Below are 24,558 nucleotides of genomic sequence, written 5' to 3' on the forward strand. Positions count from 1 at the left end.
GAACTGGATTATCAGAGTCCATGCTGCCATATAACCCAGTTCAAAGCAGATACAGTAGAGCCCCGCTTATCCGAGTTCTGCTTATCTGACACTGTATTATCTGAGGCAAATGCTTGCTCGCGCCTTCACCAGGCTGGGCCCTGGTACTGCCAGGATCCGGTGTGGTGAAGGAATTGCGGGACGGAGGCAGCCAAGCGAAGGAGGGCGACAAAGGCCCATCCTAGCACTCTCTCTCACACACACTCACCCCGCCAGGTCCCAGTGCTGCCAGCGCTGCTGCTAGGATCCGGCCTAGTAAATGAGGGAGGGAGGGAAGGTGGGTGAGTGAGTGAGCACCCACCCTGTTATCCGTCATTTTCGCTTATCTGTCATTCTTCCCGCCAGTTTATGATGGATAAGCGAGACTCTACTATACTGTGGATTTTATACAGTTGTGTAGAAGGGGCCTGTGAGACAGTGTTGGGCCACATCTACACCAAACAAAATGCTCCAGAGTAGCCTGCTTCAGAGCTACAGCTGTCCGGCGACACAATGGTAGATCTTCTTGATGTGTGAACACTGGATCACCCTGGATCCAGCCCAGTCCAGGTGTCTATATTTTCTGGAACCTCCCAAGTAACTTGAGATTCTTCTTGTGCCAGATTAATAGCTGAAAGCAATGCTTCTGTGGCAGAACCAACCATGCATCGTGTGAATTGCATGCAGCAGGTTCAAGGTGAATTCATTTTATTGGCTCCATGGCCACATACTTGGTCAGAGCAGACAGCAACAAGAGCCTGACACAGCACAGGCATTTTCACTTGGGGCTGCTTCTAGAATGGAGCCAAAATGCCCCCACTCCTTGTTAGCATTCACCGCTTTGCTTAAAGTGCATGAATTCCTCAAAAACAGATGCAATTATCATTCCACTTCTTGGAGAGCCCAGGTCCAGTTGCCTATATTTTGAGAAAACACAGAGTGGCTCCTGTCTGATATCCTATGGAGTAGAACATGGCACCTAGAAGGAGTGGGAAACCTAGTATGGCCGCCATGTACATCCCCAGACTTTGCATAGAGATGCAAAACCACAGATAATATTGAAATAAAGGGCTTCCAGCCCAAGAATACCATAGAGTTGAGCTGGAAAATCTAGAAAATGCCTCAGAAGGACATATTTTTCCAAAGATGGATAAAGGAAACCACAGATACTGGTCCCATCGATATGGGGGCTGTGCTATATAGCTGACACTGTCGGCCCCTAAAGTGCAAGACTGAAAGCATGAAAAAAGTGAGCAAGGGAACATTCATGAGGAAAAGGCCCTTTTCAGACAAATATAACAAAATTAAATGGATAATGTTCAGCTCAGCCTTATTTTACATGGGAGTGTTACTGTTTTAAATAGTAACAATGCCAAGCTGTGCTACACTGACTTTGCTTGATGTGAAATTCAATCACATCTGTGAAATATCTGGAAAGTGAGTCATTCAATTGCCTTAATTGATAAAGGGTTTATATTATGTTGTTTGCTCAGGAGTATTTGATGTTCACAGCTAATATGCTAAATGGCTCTTACTATCTTTATCATGAATTAGCTTGGGGATCCAGCGATGCCCGGGTTACTTGAAAAAGGCATGATTTGTCTTTGAATGTTATGTATTCTGTTTGGAGTGGGTGAACTACAATTCCCAGGATTGTGGGTCAATCCTCCCTAAACCCTGCCAGCATTCAAAGTTGGCCATTTTGGGTACGTGTACCAAGTGTGATCCAGATCTGTCGTTGGCTGGGTTCAGTGCTCTTTGGATTTCTACAACTCTCAGAATCAAGGCCCATTCCCACAAATCCCTGCAGTATGTTCAGTTGGTCATGCGGCTTCTCTTTGCGAAGTTTGGTCCCAGCCCATTGTTGGTGGGGGTCACTGTTTCTCTGGATGCAGGTGAAATATAACTCCCTTTTCCCCAAACTTGTCCAATATGTTCTATTGGTTATGGGGGCTCTGTGTGCCAAGTTTGGTCCTGGTCCATTGTCGGTGGGGTTCGGAGTGCTCATTTATTGCAGGTGAACTATAAATCCCAGTATCTACTACTCCCAAATGTCCAGGCCAATTTCCCTCAAAACCACCAGTATTCAAATCTGGGCATATCGGGTATGCATGGCAAGTTTGGTCCAGACCCATCACTGTTTGGGTTCATAGCATTCTGGGTGTAGGTGAACTACAACTCCTCTAAATTCCCCAATAGGAGTCAGTGCTCTGACTTGATGCAGGATGAACTACAACATCCACCATGTGCAGTCAATCCCCCAAATTCCTCCTCTGCTGTGCTTGTTCTGCAGACAGATTTGAAAGGGACGGGCAGTAGGTGGGGTCATGCAAATTCCACACCAATGGAGAACCCTGGGATGCCTGCCTGTGGTGGAGGAAAATGCAAAATCTAGGATGAAATGGTCTCCAAAGGAAAGCATTCCTTGGGTGGTGGGCCCTAGTGTTTGGGAAGAACATTGGAAGGGTTTGGGCTACATGTTCATGGAGCTCGCTGTAACCGCAATGTCAGTGGAAAAGAGTGTCTTGCTGGCTTCTCAGCACTGGGAACTGTGGCCTGTTTGTGGAGGCTGGAGACTGTCTGTGTGAGCAGACACCTGTGCCACATACACACATATGGGTTTTCACTTTTATTATGGAAATATAGAAATATAGATTGACAGAATAGAATATAATATAGATGGATATAAATAATATAGGTATAGATTATATTCCTTCTATCAGCTTGAATATGAATTTGTCAAGACAGCTAACAGCTAGTAAACTGGTTGGGATTTCTGGGAGTTGAAGTCCAAAACACCTGGAGGTCCAAAGATTGGAAACCACTGGTTTAAAAAAAGGGAAGGAGAAATTCACTTCATTAAAAGTGATCAGATTCTTTAAGAATGTAGCCTTCAGAGGTTGGTAGACTACAACTCATCATTGACCATGCTGAAAAGGTTTGATAGTAATTCTTGTCCATCCTCACTTTAGGCCCTACATGCAAGGAATTTTTTTTAAAAATGATAAGCTGAGCAGAAGTTGTCTAAAACTATTTTAATGTAAAGTAAACGTTTATTAGACATGATAAAATAAATACTTTTGCCACAACTGCTGCTATACTTTTTAATACATTTTCTTTTCTACTTTTCTTACTGATGTCCTTTACTGATGTCCTGGTTTTGAGAACAAGAAGATGCACAATGTTGTTTATTTGGCTTTTCTCACAATTAAACTTTTTTTAAAAAAAATTAAAAACAAAAATTTACATTGAAAAGGTTTGAAAATACATACTATGAACCACCATTATAAATGTTAGTTTTGTTTCGGATGCTTTTCAAATGCACATATTGCATTATAACAGAAATAATAACATCATTGAAAGTAGTAAATTTGCTACTAATTTACAATCATTTACAAAAATGAGTTCATTTTTTAGAAGTCCAATGAATAGTCAGCATGGTGGAGTGTTCTGAATGTTGGCCTTCGAAGAGACCACAGTTCAAAGCCTTGCTTTGACCATGGAAACACACTGAGACAGTCACACTCTCTCAGGAAGGCAATAGCAAACTTTCTCTGAATAAACTTTGCCAAGGCAGCCTATGGTTGGGTTGCCATAACTCAGAATTTAAGGCACATATTTATCTTTAGCACCAATACAAACGAATGTTAAAACGAATGTTAACAATGCAAATCAAAAACTGAATTACAGTAATATTAATAAAACCAAGCATATATTATCTAGAACATGCATCTTAATGTTACATATCAAAGAGCATTTTGTTGGGTTTGTCATACATCTGGATTTGGGTTTGTTGTACATCTGAAACAGAAAGTTGAGCTCATACACTTTTTAAGAAATGAATGAAATGTATACTTCAAGCTCAAATTAAAAGCATTCCTAGCAAATGTTATGGTTCAAAAAATTGCAGTGAACCTAAATGTTTTTTGCTACATATCTCATATATTTACATAAGAGTCGGCCTACATATTCTGAAGAATGTTCTGATCATTTTTGATGAGTTGAGGATTGGAAAGGTGATCGGCCCTTCAGCTTTCCTTTGACTCCCATCAGCTATATCTAGCATAACCAATGGCAAAGAGTTACAGAATGCGTTATCTAAGGCTTTCATGGCCGGCATCACTGGGTTGCTGTGAGTTTTCCAGACTGAATAGCCATGTTCCAGAAGCATTTTCTCCATAGCATTTTCATCTATGGCAGGCATCCTCAGAGGTTGTGAGCCCAGTTGGAAACTAGGCAAGTGAGGTTCATATATCTGTGGAAGGTCCAGGGTGGAAGAAAGAACTCTTGTCTGTTTCAGGCAAGTGTGAATGTTGCAATTGGGAAGCTGATGAAGAAACACAACCTACAAACTATCTACAGACCCACTAAGAAAGTCTAACAAAAATGCTCTGTTCAGCAAAGAACAAGAGGGATCCTCTCACCTCTGCAGGAGTCTACCATATACCATGAAGCTGTGGACAAGTCTACATAGGAACCACCAAATGCAGCATTGCCCAAACACGAATCAAGAAACACGAAAGGCATTGCAGACTAAGTCAACCAGAGAAGTCAGCCATAGCAAATCACCTGATGAACCAACCTGGACACAGCATATTATTTGAGAACACAGAAATGCTGGACCACTCTAACAACTATCATGTCAGACTACACAGAGAAGCCATTGAAATCCACAATCATGTGGACAATTTCAACAGAAAGGAGGAAACCATGAAAATGAACAAAATCTGGCTACCAGTATTTAAAAAAACGCAAAAATCAGGACAGGAAATAAAAAACAACATTCAGAAAATAGGGAATTCCAGAGAAGAAGCAATCAGGGCCAGCTAACACCTCCCAACAAAGGATTCCTTCAGGCAGGAAGCAGCCAGGCTTTGAAGCTGCAAGGCCATTAAATGCTAATTAAGGTGGCCTAATGCAACATTTGCACTTGCCTCAAACAGACAAGAGTTCTTTCTCCCACCCTGGACTTTCCACAGATATATGAACCTCCTTGCATAGTTTCCAACAAACCTCACAATCTCTGAGGATGCCTGCCATAGATGTGGATGAAACATCAGGAGAAAATGCTTCTAGAACATGGCCATAGAGCCCAGAAAACTAACAGTAACCCAGTCACAGAATGGCCAATCAACAACATCTGAGGCCAGACAAGTTGCCCTCTCTACCATATATCCGATTAAAAATACTATGTTTTTGACTGTTAAATCATAGCACCACAGTCATCTTATCCCAATGATTTCCCTGCCTCATTCATTTTGATAGATGGGCCAGTTTTATTTCCATCTGAGAGAACGGAACTCCCCTTCTCTCTGTTAAATTACCCTTGCTATATTTTTGGAAGGACACATTTACCAATTGGTTTCTTCTGACCTCACTCTTGAAACCAAGATTACTAATTCACTAAGATGATCTGTGGATTGTTCAGTTGTTTATCTCTGTATTAGTTTGTAATTGTGAATTAGTAGTTATCACTATTGCCTCTCAGCAAAAAGGAGCATTATTTGGTTGAAACAAACACCTTTCCTACTTACCAGAGTTACATAACTTTTAAAATTAGGTTTACAAGCATTACATTGTAATCATGGCTTTCCTTCTTGGGTGGTACATTCATCATTCCCACTTTTAGTATCAAAGGAACTGCTGTGCTTAGCTATATTATCTATGGTACAGTACCTTAATGGTATGATCTGCATTGTATAGACTCTGCAGTAAGTACTATGGGAAAACTTTCTTCCTTGTCTTATCCCAGTGTTTAACAATTTGGATAGTCCAGCAGATACTATAAAGTAATCTGCATTAATAGAAAAATGCTTATTGATGCAAAACCCCTGAGACAAGCAAATAAGTTGAAAACAAAATAATCCTATATTTTAAGAGTACCGATTGCAAGAGAAGATACTGCTCTTCAAAAAAATGCAAGCAAACAAGGAGCCATTATTTTTTGCTGTAGAGTAGGAAAGACTCACATTTACCACAATATAAAAACAATAAATACAGTAATACAATTGGAGATTTTAAGTGCACCTCATGTCTACGGTCAATTTAAAAAACTCACTTGAAATATCCTGGTAAGTGCTGTACAAATGCTTTAAGTTTCTCAGTTTATTATAGGGTATTTGCTGGTTTCAAGTTCAACCAAAATCAGACCCAAGTCAATGTCCAGCAGGCCTTCTCTATATAGCACCATTCCATACTAGGGGACCATGTATCGGATGTTGTCACCCCTGGGCACAGTTCTCATTCCCATTTATCCAGAGGCATATCTGGGCATATTTGAGGGGAGTAATTCGAACTGCGACATTGTAATCCTGCTGTTCTCCATTGACATCCACCCATTGATGACCCGAATAAATGGCAATAATTTTGCGCTTCCATTTCTTCTCGTTGGGCTCCTTGAGACGCAGGTAGATTCCTGATCCCGTAGAGCCCGACTCAGCATCACAATACTGGTAGAAGAGATCATTGGATTCCTCTGAAACACTGCAGAACCGGTAGACCAGCTGGCCAGATCGATCAGAATCATAGCCAGAAAAGTGGATCATGCTTCCAGGCATCATTTTACTAGCTGGGCTGATGCCCAGATCCATGTATTTCTTTTTATGGGGACGCTTGAGCTCCAGAACGGCATAATCATAATCTACTGCAACATCTCCAGTTACACCTCTCAACCAGCCTTTGGGGATCTGAGTACTTTTAACTCTGGTCCACTGGAAAGAAGGTTTTCGCTCAGTTTTCTTCTCATCCAACCCAGACGTCTTTTGTTTTCTGCCAGCTCGACTGCTGCCAGACCTCCGTCGAGATCGTTTAGCATCAGCTTGGTGAACCTCAACCTCCGGCGCCTCCCTCTTGCTTCTCCTGGCAGCACCTCGACGTCTCTTGCCACTGCCTTTGGATTTCAGCTTCAGCAACCCCACCCTCAGCTTCTTGCTGCCTTTTATGTAATCTTTGCCATCGTGCACACAGTGAGCAGCTGTGAGCACATGCTTTGGGGAAATCAGGATGCCACTGCAGCCTGTGGAGATCTTAACAGCTGTGTTGAAAGGGTAGTTGGTCAGAAACCGTGTGTCGGAAATGCTGAACCTGCTGTCTGTCCCATAGACCTGTCTCTTCCTTCTTGACAGGCCCTTGGAGGTAGCATTTGGTGCTGCGTCAGGCTCTATCCCCAGGACATTCACTTCCGTCAGGGTCCTTGTGCCATTCTCAAAGGTGGTCTCATAGGAGAGCAACTCATTCAGGTCAGCTAAGCGTGGTGCGGGGAGTGTCCTTTGGCATTCGATCCCACAGACGCCACTCAACTCCAACTTCCCTTCTCCTTCAAATTTAGGAGTATCCAGGGAGAAAGTCTTTTCCTTCACAATCTTGGGTAATTTCTTTAACTGCCAAATAAAATCTTCTTCTATATCTATCCCATGAATGAGATGAAAGAAAGGAATGGAAAATAGTAGTAACAGCAGAACACAGCCCATCTTGTCTTTATTTCTGTTTAAAAAGCACACAGAGAAAAACAAAAAATGTTTGTTTAAAATACAGTAAATTCATAGAAGTTTCCATTTAAAAGACGATATAACTATTACACTATATTTGTCTCATCACACAGATAATAAAAATAGCCACACTACTCATATAAAGGCAATAAATAGAATACAATAGGGTCTTCGTGCAAACATCAGTCACTTTATTTATTTTTAGGTCTTTGTGATTTTGTCCTCCATTTGATTATATCGAAATTTAAGTATATAAGCCATTTAGTTGTGAAAACCTAGAAGGAATTATAAACTATTTTTCTTTCTTTTCACTCTGCTTTTAACCACATGGAGGCCTAAACTATGGTATTATGGTAAGCCTAGGATTAGCTGGAATGCATACTGCTTTCCAAATCCATTGATGTCATGTATGCAAGTGAACAAATGAATTAAAGAAAACTTGCAGAATTCTTAGGGGTGTCGGGTTGGCAACTGAACTCATTCCTTTAAAAGTTAGTTTGAAAAGGGTGAATATAAGTAATTGATTCAGGTCAACCAGTTTTAGTTTAACTAGAATACAGAACCAAAGAAAAACTGTGTGGTGCCCAAAAATGGCACAGATTTAGGGCAGAACTATACACAACATCACCATCCAAATCGATATCAAAATGTGCCCCATTAAACATAAATAGTATCCCTTATATAAAATTGCACAATCAATTTTTTCTGTTTTGATTTTAAAATATATTTTCAATCCATGATGGTTGAGTCTCTGGATGCAGACTCCAAAGATGTGGTGGGCCAGCTGTATGTAGCTGCATAAAATGCTGCACTGCGTTTCCACCCGAAGGTATATATGATACCATTTGGAGTTCTATCGGTGAATCCTCTCTAACATTATATTTAATTTAAAAATACCCATGGAGGAGCTCAAATTATGCCAGGGACACCACGCTAGGAAACTTTATGTGAATGATGTTGGTAGTGGTGTGGTGTTTTGTTTCCCAGACAGCTGTGAGAGAAAAACAAATAGTAAAATCTTTTCTCTTTCTAATCCTGGACATCATTCCTCCATCCTAGTTTTCTACCCACTGTATGGCAAAGGTAAAGGTTTTCCCCTGACGTTAAGTCCAGTCAATGTCTGACTCTGGGGGTTGGTACTCATCTCCATTTCTAAGCTGGAGAGCCGCCGTTGTCCATAGACACCTCCAAGGTCATGTGGCCGGCATGATGCATGGAGCACCGTTACCTTGTCACAGGAGCGGTACCTATTGATCTACTCACATTTGCATGTTTCCGAACTGCTAGGTTGACAGAAGCTGGGCTAACAGCGGGAACTCACCCTGCTCCCTGGATTCAAACCGCTGACCTTTCAGTCAGCAAGTTCAGCAGCTCAGTGGTTTAATCCACTGCGCCACTGAGGGCTCCTTACCTACTGTATATCTTTGGTCAAAACATAGACATCCTGTTGTATTCTGACCCAAATCCTCTAAAAATGATTGTCCTTCAACAGTACCGTGGACACATCCTTCCTATAAGTGGATGCCATACAGTTAAAGCCCTGAAACCTTTTCAATGATGATAAAAGATAATAGGTTCATTCCCCTCATGAGGATGAAAGCACCAAGTAGTAATTTGCAAATTGGGGTTCGACTTCGAAAAAGAAAAGTGAAACAACACATTTGCATGCAAGAAATGAAGCAACTTTCTCACTATCCTATGCCAAACCTACACATAGATCCAAGATTCCCCGATACTAGTAAACTGTGTAAACAGTAAAGCATTGCTTCTCCAAAGTTAAGCATAATATTTCAAAATATTTACAAAAGCGTTGGCTGTTGCCATTTGGAGAAGAGAGTTTGGTCCCCTTTTCTCACCTCATAATTTCAGCTCTATGGAAACTTCAACAGCATTTTTCCCTCTAATTATCTTTTGAAAGCTATAAATTTAAGGATTCTTTGGTTAGATTCTATGGGTTAGATATTGTAATTAAAGTGCAGATCAGAATATATATATATATATATATATATATATATATATATATATATCTCGCTTTAAAATTATAACCTAAATATTTTAAACAGGGCTGAGGTTCACATAATAGCACAAAAAATCATTATCAAGTTAGAATTAAAGGCTAAAGAAAAGGCACAGAAGATCCCCTGACTCAAATGTTGTGAGCTGGAGAAAGGAAAACAATGATCAGGATCCAATGAGGCTGGAGTGCGTAGCCTGATTAAAACATAAACGTATGGCTTTTAAACTATTCAGATTGTCTGCCCAAAGCACTAGTCCAATCCCAACATAGTCTTTGAAGACTTAGCAGAAGAACAGTTTATAACCTTTCTCCTCAGCAATATTCTTATTGGTACAGGAAACCCAGGGCTACTGTTTTCATGAACTACCAAGTTTTCCCAAAAATAAGACACTTATATTTATTTTTCCTCAAGAAAACACACTATGGCTTATTTTCATGTCTTATTTTTATTATATTTGGTACAACAATCAGCATTTATGGGGTGATCTCTCTGGGCTCAGTAACAGACTGCTTGCTGAAGCTTTCCCCCTATCCCCTGGTGTTTGTGTGGGGTGAGAGAGACCCATAGCCTGTTGCTGATCAGTGCTGGAGAGCAGCAGCTTTACTGGTGTTTGTGGGGAGTGAGAGAGGCCCACAGACTGTTGCTGGTTAGTGCTGGGGGAGAGAGACCTACAGTGCTGAGTAAAACAGCAGCCATAGCTTTACTTCTTTCCCCTGAGGACACACAATACCAAAGCTCTTCACTTCACTGAGGAGACTTTTGCTTTCACTTTCTATGTCTCCCTCTATGCCTCAGCTTGCAACACGCACAGAATAACTGGGACCTGACAGGGGGAGCTGACCTTGTACGTTGCATAGCCGTGCCTATCACTATGCCTTATTTTCAGGGTATGGTTTAAATTGCACAAATGCTTAGAAATCCTGCTACGGCTTATTTTATGGGTATGTCTAATTTTAAGGGAAACAGGGTAAGAGCCATATCCTTTTCAGTGCAGTAATGTGGCCATCTGCTCTTTGTCTGCCCCTCACCATCTCCTCATTCTGCCCTGGTCACTAGATGGCTGGTTGGGTTGAATGCCTACAATGACAGGAGCAGTGACAGAACCTGAGGATTAAGGTGTAGTGAAGTGATAAAGTTCTTCCATTCAACTAGAAAAATATTTAGGTTTGTGTTACACAAAGGATTTTTTAATCTTCTGCCCTGGCTCTCCATCTTTCCAATAAGAAAGATTCTTTTTGATTGGGGTTACTTATAGCTTGCCTTCCTTGCAAGAGTTAATACGGGGAAGCAGGCAGAGCGGTGATGCATCCCTTTGAAAACAACCCTAACACTGCCACAAAGACCACACCAGCTACTGGTATTATTTTTTGGTCTGCTAAACACATGTTCCTCAGCCAAGCAAACTCAGAAAGGTAGCTTGTAATTAACCTCTGACTGTTTGGCACTTGTGATGTAATGGAGACTGTAGCACTGTGGGGCTGCTCCAGCTGTAGCAGGAAAGCTTTAAAACTTTCCCTGCCCTCGTTTCTCCTTGATCTTCCTAGATTCAGCTCCTCCTTGTTTCCAAAATGTCAAGGAAAGATTCAAGACACCCCACATTCCTTCATTCCCTTGCTCATTTGTGTCTCCCAGAAGTGGAGTAAAGACCTGCGTAGGGATGAGGAAAGTGTGATATTTGATAAAACAGGGGAAAGAAGCTTTATTATAGCAACTCCATCTAGAGATATGAAGGCTATGCTTGTGGATGTTGCCTGCTTGCTACACGATGGAGAGAGAAAAGAAGAGGTGTCACCCCAGAGATAATGAATCAAGGCTACATTACGAGGACACAAATCATACCAGCAGGAAACATTCAGGTGGCTCTAAATGCCCTCAAGGTGCCAAATCCCGTCTGATCTTAGTAGGGGCAGGCCTGGTTAATACCTGGATAGGGAACCATGAATGAATAATAGGTGTGGTACACTACCATTCAGAGAATGGGAATGGCAAGCCATCTCTTCAGTATCCTTTCCCTAAAAAACCCCAATGAAATTCATAAATTGGCAGAGATCATGAACACACGCACACGCACACACGCCCATCTGTATCTACCACTGCTGCCTCCTGTAGTGATGCAGACCTTAGTGCAGTGGTTCTCAACCCGCTTCCTCTTTAATTTTTTATTTTATTTTATTTCCGCTCCTTTCCACAGAGTTTCATTTTTAGGCCTATTCTTGGCGTTATTTGGGGTGCTGATTCCGACAATTGCATTGGATAGACCACATCAGCTCTAGATTATTAAATATGGTTTTCTGTGGGCAAGCAGATGGCGACTACTGGGTGGCATATTTTCTGTATCAAAAACTAGAGCTGATGTAGTCTACCCAATGCAGTTTTCTGAATCAGCACCCTAAATAACCAAACCAATTGTAAAGTTGACCAAAAATTGATTCGTAACTCTTTTGGTACTAATATTGGAGAGTGGTCCCCGGTCAAAGTGGGCCCTGGTCAAGTGGGCTCTGCTGAAGTGGGCCCTGGTCAAAAAAAAAAAGCTGAGAACCACTGCCTTAGTGTAAATCTTTTCCCACCTTCCCCTAGTCAGCTTCTGCCTCTCTACCTCCTCCATATGTAATACAAGAGTTCCCTAGCTTCTTGCAAAATGTCACATGGAAGGAGCTGTTATCGTAGCCCCCGTGATGACAGGATGGGAACTCACTCTGTGACTCATTTGCAATTGTAGGACAACTTTTCTAAGTGGACTACATGAACATCATGACCATTAACTAGTTGTGCTGTTTAGGTCTATAGAAGTTATGGTCTCAGACATCGCAAGGATACCATATTGAGAAGCCTACCACACAACAAGGAGTGGAGTTCATACTATTTTTTAGATGTGGGACCATAGCATTCCTCAACATTGGCAATGCTGATAAAAGTCACTTGTTTTCTTACATTTACTCTAGAAAATTGCTCAGCTCCTCAAAGGAACATTCCTGCCTTACCTCTGAGTATCTATGATAAGTGATGAGAAAGGCAAGAAGAATCTGTGCCCCCTTCTATAGGCAAAGGTAAAGGTTTCCCCTGACGTTAAGTCCAGTTGTGTCCGACTCTGGGGGTTGGTGTTCATCTCAATTTCTAAGCCGAAGAGGCGGCATTGTCCGTAGACACCTCCAAGGACATGTGGCTGGCATGACTGCATGGAACGCCGTTACATTCCCGCCATAGCAGTACCTATTGATCTACTCACATTTGCATGTTTTCGAACTGCTAGGTTGGCAGAAGCTGGAGCTAACAGCAGGCACTCACTCCGCTCCCCAGATTTGAATCTGGGACCTTTCAGTCTGCAAGTTCAGCAACTCAGTGCTTTAACACACTGAGCCACCGGAGGCCCCCTTCTATACTGCCATATAAAATCCACATTATCTGCTTTGAATTGGATTATATGAGTCTACACTGCCAAATACTCCAGTTCAAAGCAGATAATCTGGATGTTATATGACAGTGTAGATAGGGCCTCATATAATCCAGTTCAAAGATGATCATGTGGATTATCGGCTTTGATATATGACAGTGTAGAAGGGGCCCGAGACCCTTTCTAAACTGCCATACAAAATCCACCTGATCTGCTTTTAACTGGATTATATGGCATTGTAGACTCATATAAACCATTTCAAGGCACATGCAGATTATCTGATTTGATAATATGGATTATATGGCAGTGTAGAAGAGGCCTGAGTTGAACCTATGAGGGATTCAGTTTTGAATAGAAACTAGAAGATACCCATCAAAAAAGCAACTCAGGCCTGTTCTACACTGCCATATAAAATCCAGATTATCAGCTTTGAACTTGGTTATATGGGATTATAACATCAGGCTTCTTCAAAGCAGATAATTTGGGTTTTATATGGCAGTGTAGAAAACGCCTCATATTATCCAGTTCAAAGCAGATAGTGTGGATTATCTGTTTTGATAATCTGGATTATGTGGCAGTATAGAAGAGGCCTCGATAGCTGATAGACTATTGGTGCTAATAAACATTGACTAATGATATGGAACTTGTTCCCCACCATGAGCCAGTTTGGCGCATTATAAGTTTTATAATGCATTTTAAATAGTATTATTAATTGATTTATATGTATCGTGCTGATCTTATAATTATGTTTTGGGCATTAAATTTTGCCAATCTCTGTGAGCCACCCTGAGTCCCCTCGGGTGAGAAGGGCAGGGTATAAATGCTGCAAACAAACAAACAAATAAATAAATCATTTGAAAAAGCTAATCTTCTGTTTTGTTGAATTGAATAGTAACTGCTAGCATTTAAGGTAAACTATTCAATTCTCTTACAAATGTAATAGTATATTTTAATATTTTTCTTTCCCTCTTTTTACACTATTAACCTATTCTGAAAGTATTGACTCAACAATTAAAGAATTTAGCATTTATAAATTTTAACCTCACTTTCATCTTCAGCACTTGGGAAATATATTTTCAATGCAGCCACCAGAGGGCAGAAAAATACAGACGTATCCAATGAGATGCTTTCTGCAGTCTTAAGGCTGCATCTGTCTGTTTTTGTAATTGTTCCTAGAATGAATGTACTGTTATTGATATATGTTGTCCAGCAATAGCTCAGTCCAAAAACATGGGAGAAATCATGTCCTCTTCCAGAATTTGTGGACTGCAAATCCTATCAATCCCAGACTGTATAGTGAATGGTGGGGAATGATGGGAATTCCACTTCAAATGTATTAGAAGAGCACCATGATTTCACACCCCTGGTATAGTGGCACAGTATATACTTTCAATGCCCAGAAATTCCACTGATGGCATTCATATTGTTATTGTTTCTGTTGTGTGCCTTCAAGTTATTTCTAAATTATGGTGACAGCTGAGGTTTGACTATGTATGAGGCAACTCCATGTATTTTCACTCCATCTACCTTGCTGTTCCTTTTGGCCTTTGTTATTGTTTTGGGAGGTGGGTTATCAGAATGTCTAGAACAGTGGTTCTCAACCTGTGAGTCCCCAGATGTTTTGGCCTTCAACTCCCAGAAAGCCTAACAGCTGATTAACTGGCTGGGATTTCTCGGGGCTGTAGGCCAAAACACCTGGGGACTTACAGGTTGAGAACCACTGGTCTAGAACCTCATTTTATCTTATTGTAAAATACTTAATGCATTTCACAAATAAATTGCAATACTGTTATAGGACAATATCATTCCAATACTATTTTTATTTTTATTTCCTACAATCTAGCAAGGGAAAATTGTCAGCATAGGTCTAGACCCTATTTTTAATCCTCACTAGAGCAAAGTGTTTAAATCAATTGGAATTACCTAACTGTTGACTCACCATTCAGTGTCTAGTCTAGTTGGGACTAATCAACATGGTTCTAGCCATAGAAGCAGATTTTTTCTGGACAGATCTTCCCATATAAAATGGGATGTAAGGAATTTCCTGTATTCCAAGACCTTGAATTGTATGCATGATGCTTACTCAATCCAAAGATCTGGGTGGAGGTCAAAGCTGAAGCACTTGTCAAGTTATGCTTTTATACATTACTTCAACTCTTCTGTCTGTCTAAAGGCCCCTGGTGGCACAGCGGATTAAACCGCTGAACTTGCTCACTGAAAGGTCGACAGTTCGAATCCAGTGAGCGGGGTGAGTTCCTGCTGTTAGCCCCAGCTTCTGTTAACCTAGCAGTTCAAAAACATGCAAATATGAGTAGATCAATAGGTACAGCTCTAGCAGGGATGTAACAGCGCTCCATGCAGCCATGCAGGCGACATGTCCTTGGAGGTGTCTACAGGCAACGCCATCTCTTCAGCTTAGAAATGGAGATGAGCACCAATCCCAGAGTCAGACACTATTAGACTTAATGTCAGGGAAAAACCTTTACCCTTTTCCTATCTGTCTGATTGTTAATGTTGCTAGAGATAAAATGAGGATTTCATGATGACCCATTCCAATTCCTAAATCCTATATAGATTTGACATGTACAGCTGATTTTAAAAATGAATTTGATCTGCACCCATTACTAACAACACTGCCACCATGAAGCTACCAATATAGTGAGTTACTTAAGGCAATCCATACAGAGTGAAGGAAGGAAATTTAGATTGATATCCTGCTATATCTGCAGGTGGGTGTAGTGACATGGGTGTTGGACTAGAACACTGGAAATTAGTGTTCAAATACCTGCTTGGCCATGGAAACCCACTGGGTGATCTTGTGCACATCATTTTGGCAAGAAAGCTCCATGATAGATTTGCCTTAGGGTTGCCATACATTGGAAATGACTCAATAAAACCTGTCTATCTTTGGATCTGAAAGCTTTGCTTTCCTTCGTCTTAGTCCAGTAGCCGAAATATGTTCAACTCTTACTGCAAAAGCGTAACTCCAGAGTTTCCAGTCTACTGAAGTCCCATTAAACACCAGTTCTCCCAATTACTCCATGAGGGATAATCCCTTCCATCATTCCAAGCACAATTTAGCCAAAATCCTATTGTTACTCCTGAATTGAGTAAACCCACTGAATGAATTGAATTTATCTATCTGTTGACTCCACATGGATTAATTGATTCAATGGCTCTGCTCCGGAACTAACCATAGTTATTTGAAAGAAATAGTATCATCTCAGGAACCTCACAACCTCTGAGGATGCCTGTCATAGATATGAGTGAAATGTCAGGAGATAATGCTTCTGGAACATGGCCACACAGCCCAGAAAACTCATAGCAACCCAGTGATTCTGGCCATGAAAGCCTTCGCCAACACAGTATCATTTGATACTTACACTTTTGTCAGATTTGCTAAATTGAGTTTCAGTGATGAAGATGGGGAGGGAAGCATTAAATGTTGCAATTTCAAGGTGTGCTTGTTAAGAGTTTCCAAGATGCTTTGGAGAACACTTTCAGGATTGTATAAGCCAATTCAATTTCTCCCTCCTCCTACACTTACATTCTCAGTACAATAGAGTGGTGTGTTTTCAAAACAGCAGCTCACAAGCTGCCCATGAGTCCTGGGAGCTTTGTGCATGAGTCATCAGTGTCCCCATCACAAGTGTGGGAGAATGCAACCCAAAGGTTAAAGGGGAATTAATGGTGACTAGACTCTCGCTGTATGATTGATTGGTGGCTCACAAAGGAAGACAAATTTCCACTTTTCCTCCCCACAGCCCTCCAAAGCAAAGTTTGAAAGGGCTGCAAGAAGAGAAAGATTTATGCTTGGCAAAAAGGCCCTAGCTGTTGTTTTCTCTCTCTGTGGCTGATGATGACTTAACTGAGTCCTTAAGGTTAGTGCTGTCAGCACTCATCCCCTTACACTTTGCAATGCAAGAAAGACCTGGGACGTCTCTGAGGCACACCTTTGACAAGTTACTAAATCACGTTCCCTTCTAAGCCTTTCCACCAAGGTCTGCTATATTCTCTCTTTAAAAAGCAAAACAATAATGCATAGTTGCGGATACTTGTTTGTTCGTTTTTTGAGCCAGTGTGGTATAGTGGTTTGAGTGTTGGACTCTGGAGACTAGGTCAGCCATGGAAACCTTCTGGGTGGCCTTGGGAAAGTCACATCCTCTCAGCCTTAGAGGAAGGCAAATCCTATCTGAGCAAATCTTGCCAGGAATATCCTAACACTTGTGACCATCCTGCCTTAGGATTAGCATAAGTCAAAAGTATCAATGGTGATCAACCCTGATTGCGTTGCTGTGAGTTTTCTGGGCTGTATGGCCATGTTCCAGAAGCATTCTCTCCTGATGTTTCGCCTATGGCAGGCATCCTCAGAGGTTGTGAGGTCTGTTGGAAACTAGGCAAGTGGGGTTTTTATATCTGTGGAAATGATGTCCAGGGTGGGAGAAAGAGCTCTTGTCTGTTGGAGGCAAGTGTGAATATTGCAATTAATCACCTTGATTAGCATTGAAAAGCCTTGCAGCTTCAAGGCCTGGCTGATTCCTGCCTGGGAGACTCCTTTGTTGGGAGGTGTTAGCTGACCCTGATTGTTTCTTGTCTGTAATTCCCCTTTATTTTTAGTATTGTTCTTTACCTATTGTTCAGATTTTAGAGTTTTTAATACTGTTAGCCAGATTTTGTTCATTTTCATGGTTTCCTCCTTTCTGTTGAAATTGTTGAAATTGTCCACATTCTAATAATCAGCCCTGATTATTACCAAAAAAAAGTAAAATCAAGGTAGCATAGAACAAGGTACAATGGAAGCTATCTATGGCTTACTCTGTGGCCCCTCCTACATTGCCATATAATCCAGATTATCAAAGCAAGATAATCTGGATTTATAATCCAATTCAAAGCAGATAATCTGGATTTTATATCACAGTGTAGAAAGGGCCTATGACATCAAGGACAGCATAACCCTTCTCCAAGTATCAACACCTTAGTTCCAAGAATACAGAAGTTCCCTAGCAAGATAGGTGCAAAGAAGTTGGAAATTGGCTTTGACATTTCATATATTTGTTCTGCTCCTTGTTCTTTGAACTAAGCAAGTGATACATAAGCCAAAGCCTGAAGTCCTGGAGCCACAAACTAACTCTCTATTAGAGACTAATCAAAATCCCCTTGTCTTTGTCTTTTAAAAAATCTGTTTAACCACACTTTTGGGTTTAAGGTCACTCCCATCTCTTTCAACTTTCTTCCTTCTGTCTTTTGAGCACATTTCATTTATTTAAACAAGGCTTCTGAGAGCTGAAAACTAAATAAGTAACCCAAGTAAAGGGACTTTTGTGATTCCAACACACAGCCCCGTCAGTGCTGGAAGAGGCAATCTGGATAAAATTAGTGTCAGTTTTCCAAAAAGGAAAGGCATGGCTGGTTCTGAATGTAAAAGTTGGCTGTCGTGCAGAGCAGCAAAATCTCTCACACTCACAGATCTGTACAGGAGTTCAGCAGGCTTTCAGCTCAAGGCTTACTCTGTGCGCCAATTGGGCAAAAACAAATGTTATTTTTTAAAAAAACCTTCACCCTCCCCATCCACAAAATAGTGGGCACAGCTGAGAGAATATTCACACCTTTGCTTTCCCAGACTTATACTGCCATCAGCATTTGAATTAGTTCAGGTGATCCCCAAACATCTTCCCATTCAGCTCATTCTTTGAACACTTTTAAACAGAGGCTGGATAGCCATCTGTCAGGGGTGCTTTGATTGTGCTTTTCTTGCATGACAGGAGATTGGACTGATGGCCCATGAAGTCTCTTCCAACTCGATAATTCTATGATTAACATAAAATTTAGGGTACACTTGCACTGTCAGATGAATGCAGTTTGGCACCAGTTTAAGTGCCAGGGCTCAATGCTATGGGATCATGGGAGTTGTAGTTTGGTGAGGCACCAGGATCCTTTGACAGAGAAGGCTAAAGATTCTATATAACTCCAACTCCCTGGAGTCCAGTGGCACTTAAAGCTGTGTCAAACTGCATTCATTCTGTGGTGTAGATGCCCCGGCAGTTAAAGTGGTGTCAAACTGCATTCATTCTATGGTGTAGATGCCCTACTTTGATGCAGGTCTGCTCAATTACATGCCACTAAAAATAAAGGTAAAGGTACATCCAATTGCCCCTTAATTGCTTTTTCACTTTGCAACATCAGATGCACTTTTGAAAGGAATGTGGATATTCTCAAATCTCTCCTATGTATCTTGCTATTTTGGCCAAACCCATGCAGATGTTAAAAGCCTCAGTGGAGGCGATATACCCCAATGAGTTTGTGTAAAGGCGCAATTCTAAAGGAACTTTGAAACAACCAGGAACTTTGCTAATCACTCCCAAAGAAAGGATTCCCCAGGCAGGAAGCAGCCAGGCTTTGAACCTGCAAGGCTATTCAATGCCAACCAAGGTGGTCAATTACAATATTCACACTTGCCTCCAACAGACAAAGAGTTCTTTCTCCCACCTTGGACACCATTCCACAGATATATAACACCACCACCACCCTTGCCTAGTTTCCAACAGACCTCACAACCTCTGAGGATGCTTGCCATAGATGTGGGCGAAAGGTCAGGAGAGAATGCTTCTGGAAGACAGCCATACAGCACGGAAAATTCACAGCAACCCAGTGACTCCGACAACACAACTTTGAACCTCCCATTCCTCCTGGGGAGATTTCTTTCTCCAAGGGTAGCCGGGTTGGCGTAATAATAATGCATCACCAACAACAACCTCATGAACAAACCACCCTCCCCTTTCCCTGGGTTCTGGGGTGCTGAAGAGAGCTCCCCATCTCGACCTGCCGCCTTACCTCCGAAGGGAACGGGATCCGCCTTGGCACGACTGGGCTGGCCTTTGCGCCAGAGGTCCAGCATGAACCCTCTTTGGAGTCACTCTCTCCTCTGGCTCCTCATTGGGCTTTGGGGGGCGCCGCCGGGGGCAGAAGGGCCGAGGGAGCCTGCCGCGATGCCCCCAGTCGGGGCAGCCTTGAATGGAGGGAGAGAGAAAGAGGGGGCTCCTGGAGGCAAAGCAGCAGCAGCAGCAGCAGCTCTGGCAGAGGCGAATGCAGCCCCGGCTCCGGAGCTGTTTGGGGTCTTTCCCAGCCGGTGGGCGGAGAAGGGATGCGCCAAAGGAAAGAAGGAGGGAGGGAGGGAAGGAGGAGCCGCCCTGGCATCCCTCCCGAGGGGCAGCAGGAGAGGGCACCGCCTGGCCAAAGCCCTGGGCAAGGGGCCGCCTCTTCGGAAAAGGAGGCTCTCTTCTCTGCCAGGGCATTTCTAGATGCAGGATGCCCCCCAAATGCACAGCTTTATAAACTTAATACAGGCAGCCCCCAATCTACCAACAAGATCGGTTCGGCAGTTTCGTTCTTTAAGTCGGAACAGTGTTCTGGCCTGAAATGTGACCTGAATCAAGGTGCACACAAAGGTGTTAGTGGAGTCTAATTAGAGTTTTAATTGATGTGGTACTGTTTCATTGTTTATTGATATGTCGGTGTTTTATTGAATGTATTTTGGGCAATGTGATTTACTGACTGTTGTAAGCCGCCTTGAGTCCCTCCGGGTGAGAAGGGCGGGGTAAAAATGATGTAAATAAATAAATAAATAAATAAATGTTTCAGGTTTTTAAAAAACCTGGCTTACTCATGTATTTTAATTGATTAACCAAATTCCCACGAGTGTCCACTGAAGTTTATCTGTCTTGAGTGTCCACAGAAGTTTATGGACTGAGCCTGATTTCTAAATTATTTTGTGTTATGGAACTGCTCTTCATGATTAGCTAAAAAAAAAAGAAGTTTCAACACCCCCACCCGATTTTTTTCTGGCTATGACCCTGAGTCGGAACATGTATGTAAGTCAGAACAGGTACATGCTTTAAGTGCAACTCCAGCCAGATAGATAGATAGATAGATAGATAGATAGATAGATAGATAGATAGATAGATAGATAGATAGATAGAATCATAGAGTTGGAAGAGACCACATGGGGCATCCAGTCCAACCCCCTGCCAACAAGCAGGAAAATTGCATTCAGAGCAAAGATGGCCATCCAGCCTCTGCTTAAAAGCCTCAAAAATGAGCCTCCACCAAACTTTGGAGCAGAGAGTTCCACTGCTCACCTGCTCTCACAGTGAGGAAATTCTTCCTAATGTTCAGGTGGAATCTCCTTTCCTGTAGTTTGCAGTCATTGTTCTGCATTCTAGTCTCCAGGGCAGCAGGAAACAAGCTCCCTCCCTCACATATTTATACATGACCTCATCATGTCTCCTCTCAGCCTTCTCTTCTGTAGGCTAAACATGCCCGGCTCTTTAAGCCACTCCTCAAAGGGCTTGTTCTCCAGACCCTTGATCATTTTAGTCGCCCTCCTCTGGACACATTCCAGCTTGTCAACATCCCCCTTAAAGGTGTGGTCTGGACAAGGCAGGTAGCATGACTTTTCTGGATCTAGACAGTATACTCCTGTTTGAGCACCCTCTGAGTTTGTCACTTAGCCAATTACAGATGCACCTGTAATTTGCTAGTTTTGCCTAGCCCACATTTGACTAGTTCGGTTGCCAGAAAGACATGGGGAACCTTGTCGAAGGCCTTACTGAAATCCAGATACGCTACATCCATGGTGTTTCCTGCATCTACTCCTGCATCTACCCCTCTATGCGTATGTGTGTGTGTATGTGTGTGTGTGCAACTCCAGCCATATATATACCCATTCCGACTTACATATAAACTCAACACGCCTGTGATGTTTGTTTTCCTGTCTGTGCCCCTCTTCAGACGATTTCACCTCACTTTCTCTCCCTGTGATGATTGGATTTTAAGAAGGTTGGCTTGTTGTGGAAACAAGATTGGTTGGAAAGCTTCAGTGAAGACACCTTTTCAGGGTACAGGGTAGATGCAACACTCACATAGCCAAAAAGAAGAATGATATCTGTTAGCATTGCTATCCCTCCAGACCATCTTAACTAACAAAAACAAAAATAATATCTTGATGAAATGTAGGCCTGTCACTCTAACACTGACATATTTTGCTTCTCCTGTGTGATTTTTAACACAGCTCTCAGGATTCAATGGCATTGAGCCATGCCAGTGAAAGTGGTGTCAAACTGAATTCATTCTACAGTGTAGGTGCACACTCTGGAGAGTTTGAATCCCCAGTGAGAAGCCACCATGGGCAGGTAATAATAATAATAATAATAATAATAATAATAATAATAATAATAACTTTGTTTTTGTATCCCACCTCCATCTCCCCAAAGGGACTGACAGTGGCTCAGCGGCTGACAGCGGGCAAGCCCGATCAACATAGTTAAAATATAACACACTAAAATTTATAAAAACAACATCATAAATCAGTATAAAACAACAATAAAAAGGTTACCCTTTTTCAGCCTGAAAGGAAAGCAATGGTAAACCCTCTCTGAACACAAAAATCCCCTGTGTTAGGTTCACCTTAGGGTTGTTACAAGTCCAGAATGATTTGAAGGCACACAACAACAAAGTCGCTCTGGTGATTGTTTGAAGGCATTTGCACGGAAGAGTAAACGTGATAATCATGATTTCAACAGTTACAAATTCTGTTTTAAATCACCAATTTAAGTGCGGTGATCAAAGTGTCACTCCTGCGCTGTGCAGCAATGTACTCTGTGTTGGCACAGTCGAAGCGTAGAGTTGTAAGTCTTGCTTCAAAGTGTCTATTGTAATTTCGCAACATTTGTGTACTGTCAGATTCTTTCAAAGGCAAAAATGAAATTATAGCAAAGCATGAATCTGATGAGAGAGCCAGCACTCAATTAGTGGCTGTTTGTTGTGGGTGACTTAACAGTTCTACCCTCAAAGCGTCTGAATTGTGCCCTTCTGGGAGCAGAGCTTGTTCATGTAGCCCCTTGGTCTCATCTCACCTGGTTGCCAATATATTCATTCTTAGATTTAATAAAGACCAATTATTTATCAGACAACTGTTGGTTTATCTAATAAATTAGCTGTTTAGCCAAAACTTGCAATCTACACATGCAGCATGTTAACAAACCTGATGAAAAACATAATGAAAGCAGATGTTAACACTGTAAATAGAATTGTGGCTTGTCAAGAACCATTTATTCCCCAAGGAAAATAAAATGGCAAAGGTACTAAAATATTTCCCATGTTATTAAAAGTTACTAAATTAATCCATTACTACATCTTTTGCTTTAGTGAATGGGCAAATGTCTCCAGATGGGAGCTTTCCTGTTACTTCCTCTCCTACCACCCCCAAATCTGTTTCTGAAGAGCACAAAGGCTAAGAGTAGCGGTAAAACAGGTAAATCTATACTGCCATAGTTTGAATGGCATTATATGGTCTGCTTAAGTCCATATAATGCAGTTTAAATTGCAGTGAACTGCATTTTATGGGTCTACACACTAACCATATAATGAAGTTCAATCTGCAATATTTGGCAACGTAGATCCCAACGTATGTTTGTTTGTCCAGAAGATGAAGAGAAGCAAAAAAAATGAAAACCAGAAGAAACAATATTTTGCTTGAATGCTTGTGAACCAGATCTTGGCTTATTCAACAAACCATGCTTAATTATGCAACCAATTATTTAGGCTGGGGGAGGGGGGAGGCAAAAATAAAATAAAATAACAACCCAAGCTATTTCCAAGTGGAGTTCAGGCAAACAGTATGGCCTCTGCTAACTTTGAAAGTAAAGCATACACTGCCAGGTTGGTTGATCAGGAGGCAGTGACAGACTTTATATTTCTAGGCACGAAGATCACTGCAGATGCAGACTTCAGCCAGGAAATCAGAAGACATTTACTTCTTGGGAGGAGAGCAATGGCCAATCTTGATAAAATAATGAAGAGCAGAGACATCACACTGGCAACGAAGGTCCACATAGTCAAAGCAATGGTATTCCCCATAGTAACCTATGGCTGCGAGAGTTGGACCATAAGGAAGGCTGAGCGAAGGAAGATAGGTGCTTTTGAACTTTGGTGCTGGAAGAAAATCCTGAGAGTGCCTTGGACCGCAAGAAGATCCAACAAGTCCATGCTTCAGGAAATAATGCCCGGCTGCTCACTGGAGGGAAGGATATTAGAGGCAAAGATGAAGTACTTTGGCCACATCATGAGGAGACAGGAAATCTTGGAAAAGATCATGATGCTGGGGAAAATGAAAGGAAAAAGGAAGAGAGGCCGACCAAGGGCAAGATGGATGGATGGGATCCTTGAAGTGATTGGCTTGACCTTGAAGGAACTGGGGGCGGTGACGGCCGACAGGGAGCTCTGGCGTGGACTGGTCCATGAGGTCACAAAGAGTCGGAAACAACTATGTGACTAAGCAGCAGCAGATGATGAAAATGAGTTTGACATCTTTGTCTTGAAACCTCCAGTGGACTTTAAGGCATCCAGGAGGCTCACATTTCCTGTTTGTGCCTAACTGCAGAAGCACAGCCACCCCCTTCATCCAGCCACCGAGAGAGTGATGTGTCACTGTGCCGGCAGCAGAAAGATAAACTGGACAGAGGTGAAACAGGGGTGGAGATGGTCCTTGAAAGAGCTTTAGCTTCTGCCAAGCTGGTCCAGAATTTTGGTCAGCCTGAATTAGTCAGCTTCTATGTCCACACATTTGATCACAGCATGAAAATCTCCC

General features: G+C 41.9%; 1 protein-coding gene across 3 annotated transcripts in view; it reads right to left on the reverse strand.

Moving 5' to 3' along the window:
- Positions 1–3,038: 3,038 nt before the first annotated feature.
- The window catches only part of prss35 (serine protease 35), a 229,903-nt gene continuing 208,383 nt past the window's right edge, over positions 3,039–24,558 (reverse strand). For 2 of the 3 annotated variants that reach the window (XM_062981241.1, XM_062981233.1), the window contains one exon: positions 3,039–7,500. In XM_062981241.1, coding sequence (XP_062837311.1) covers positions 6,240–7,487 — 1,248 coding nt within the window. In that variant the 5' untranslated portion in view covers positions 7,488–7,500 and the 3' untranslated portion in view covers positions 3,039–6,239. Of the gene's footprint in view, positions 7,501–19,745; positions 20,099–24,558 lie in introns of those variants that run through there. The other variant, XM_003215687.4, reaches the window with a different exon arrangement.

Source organism: Anolis carolinensis, chromosome 1 (assembly GCF_035594765.1).
Source record: "Anolis carolinensis isolate JA03-04 chromosome 1, rAnoCar3.1.pri, whole genome shotgun sequence".
Lineage (NCBI taxonomy): Eukaryota > Metazoa > Chordata > Lepidosauria > Squamata > Dactyloidae > Anolis > Anolis carolinensis.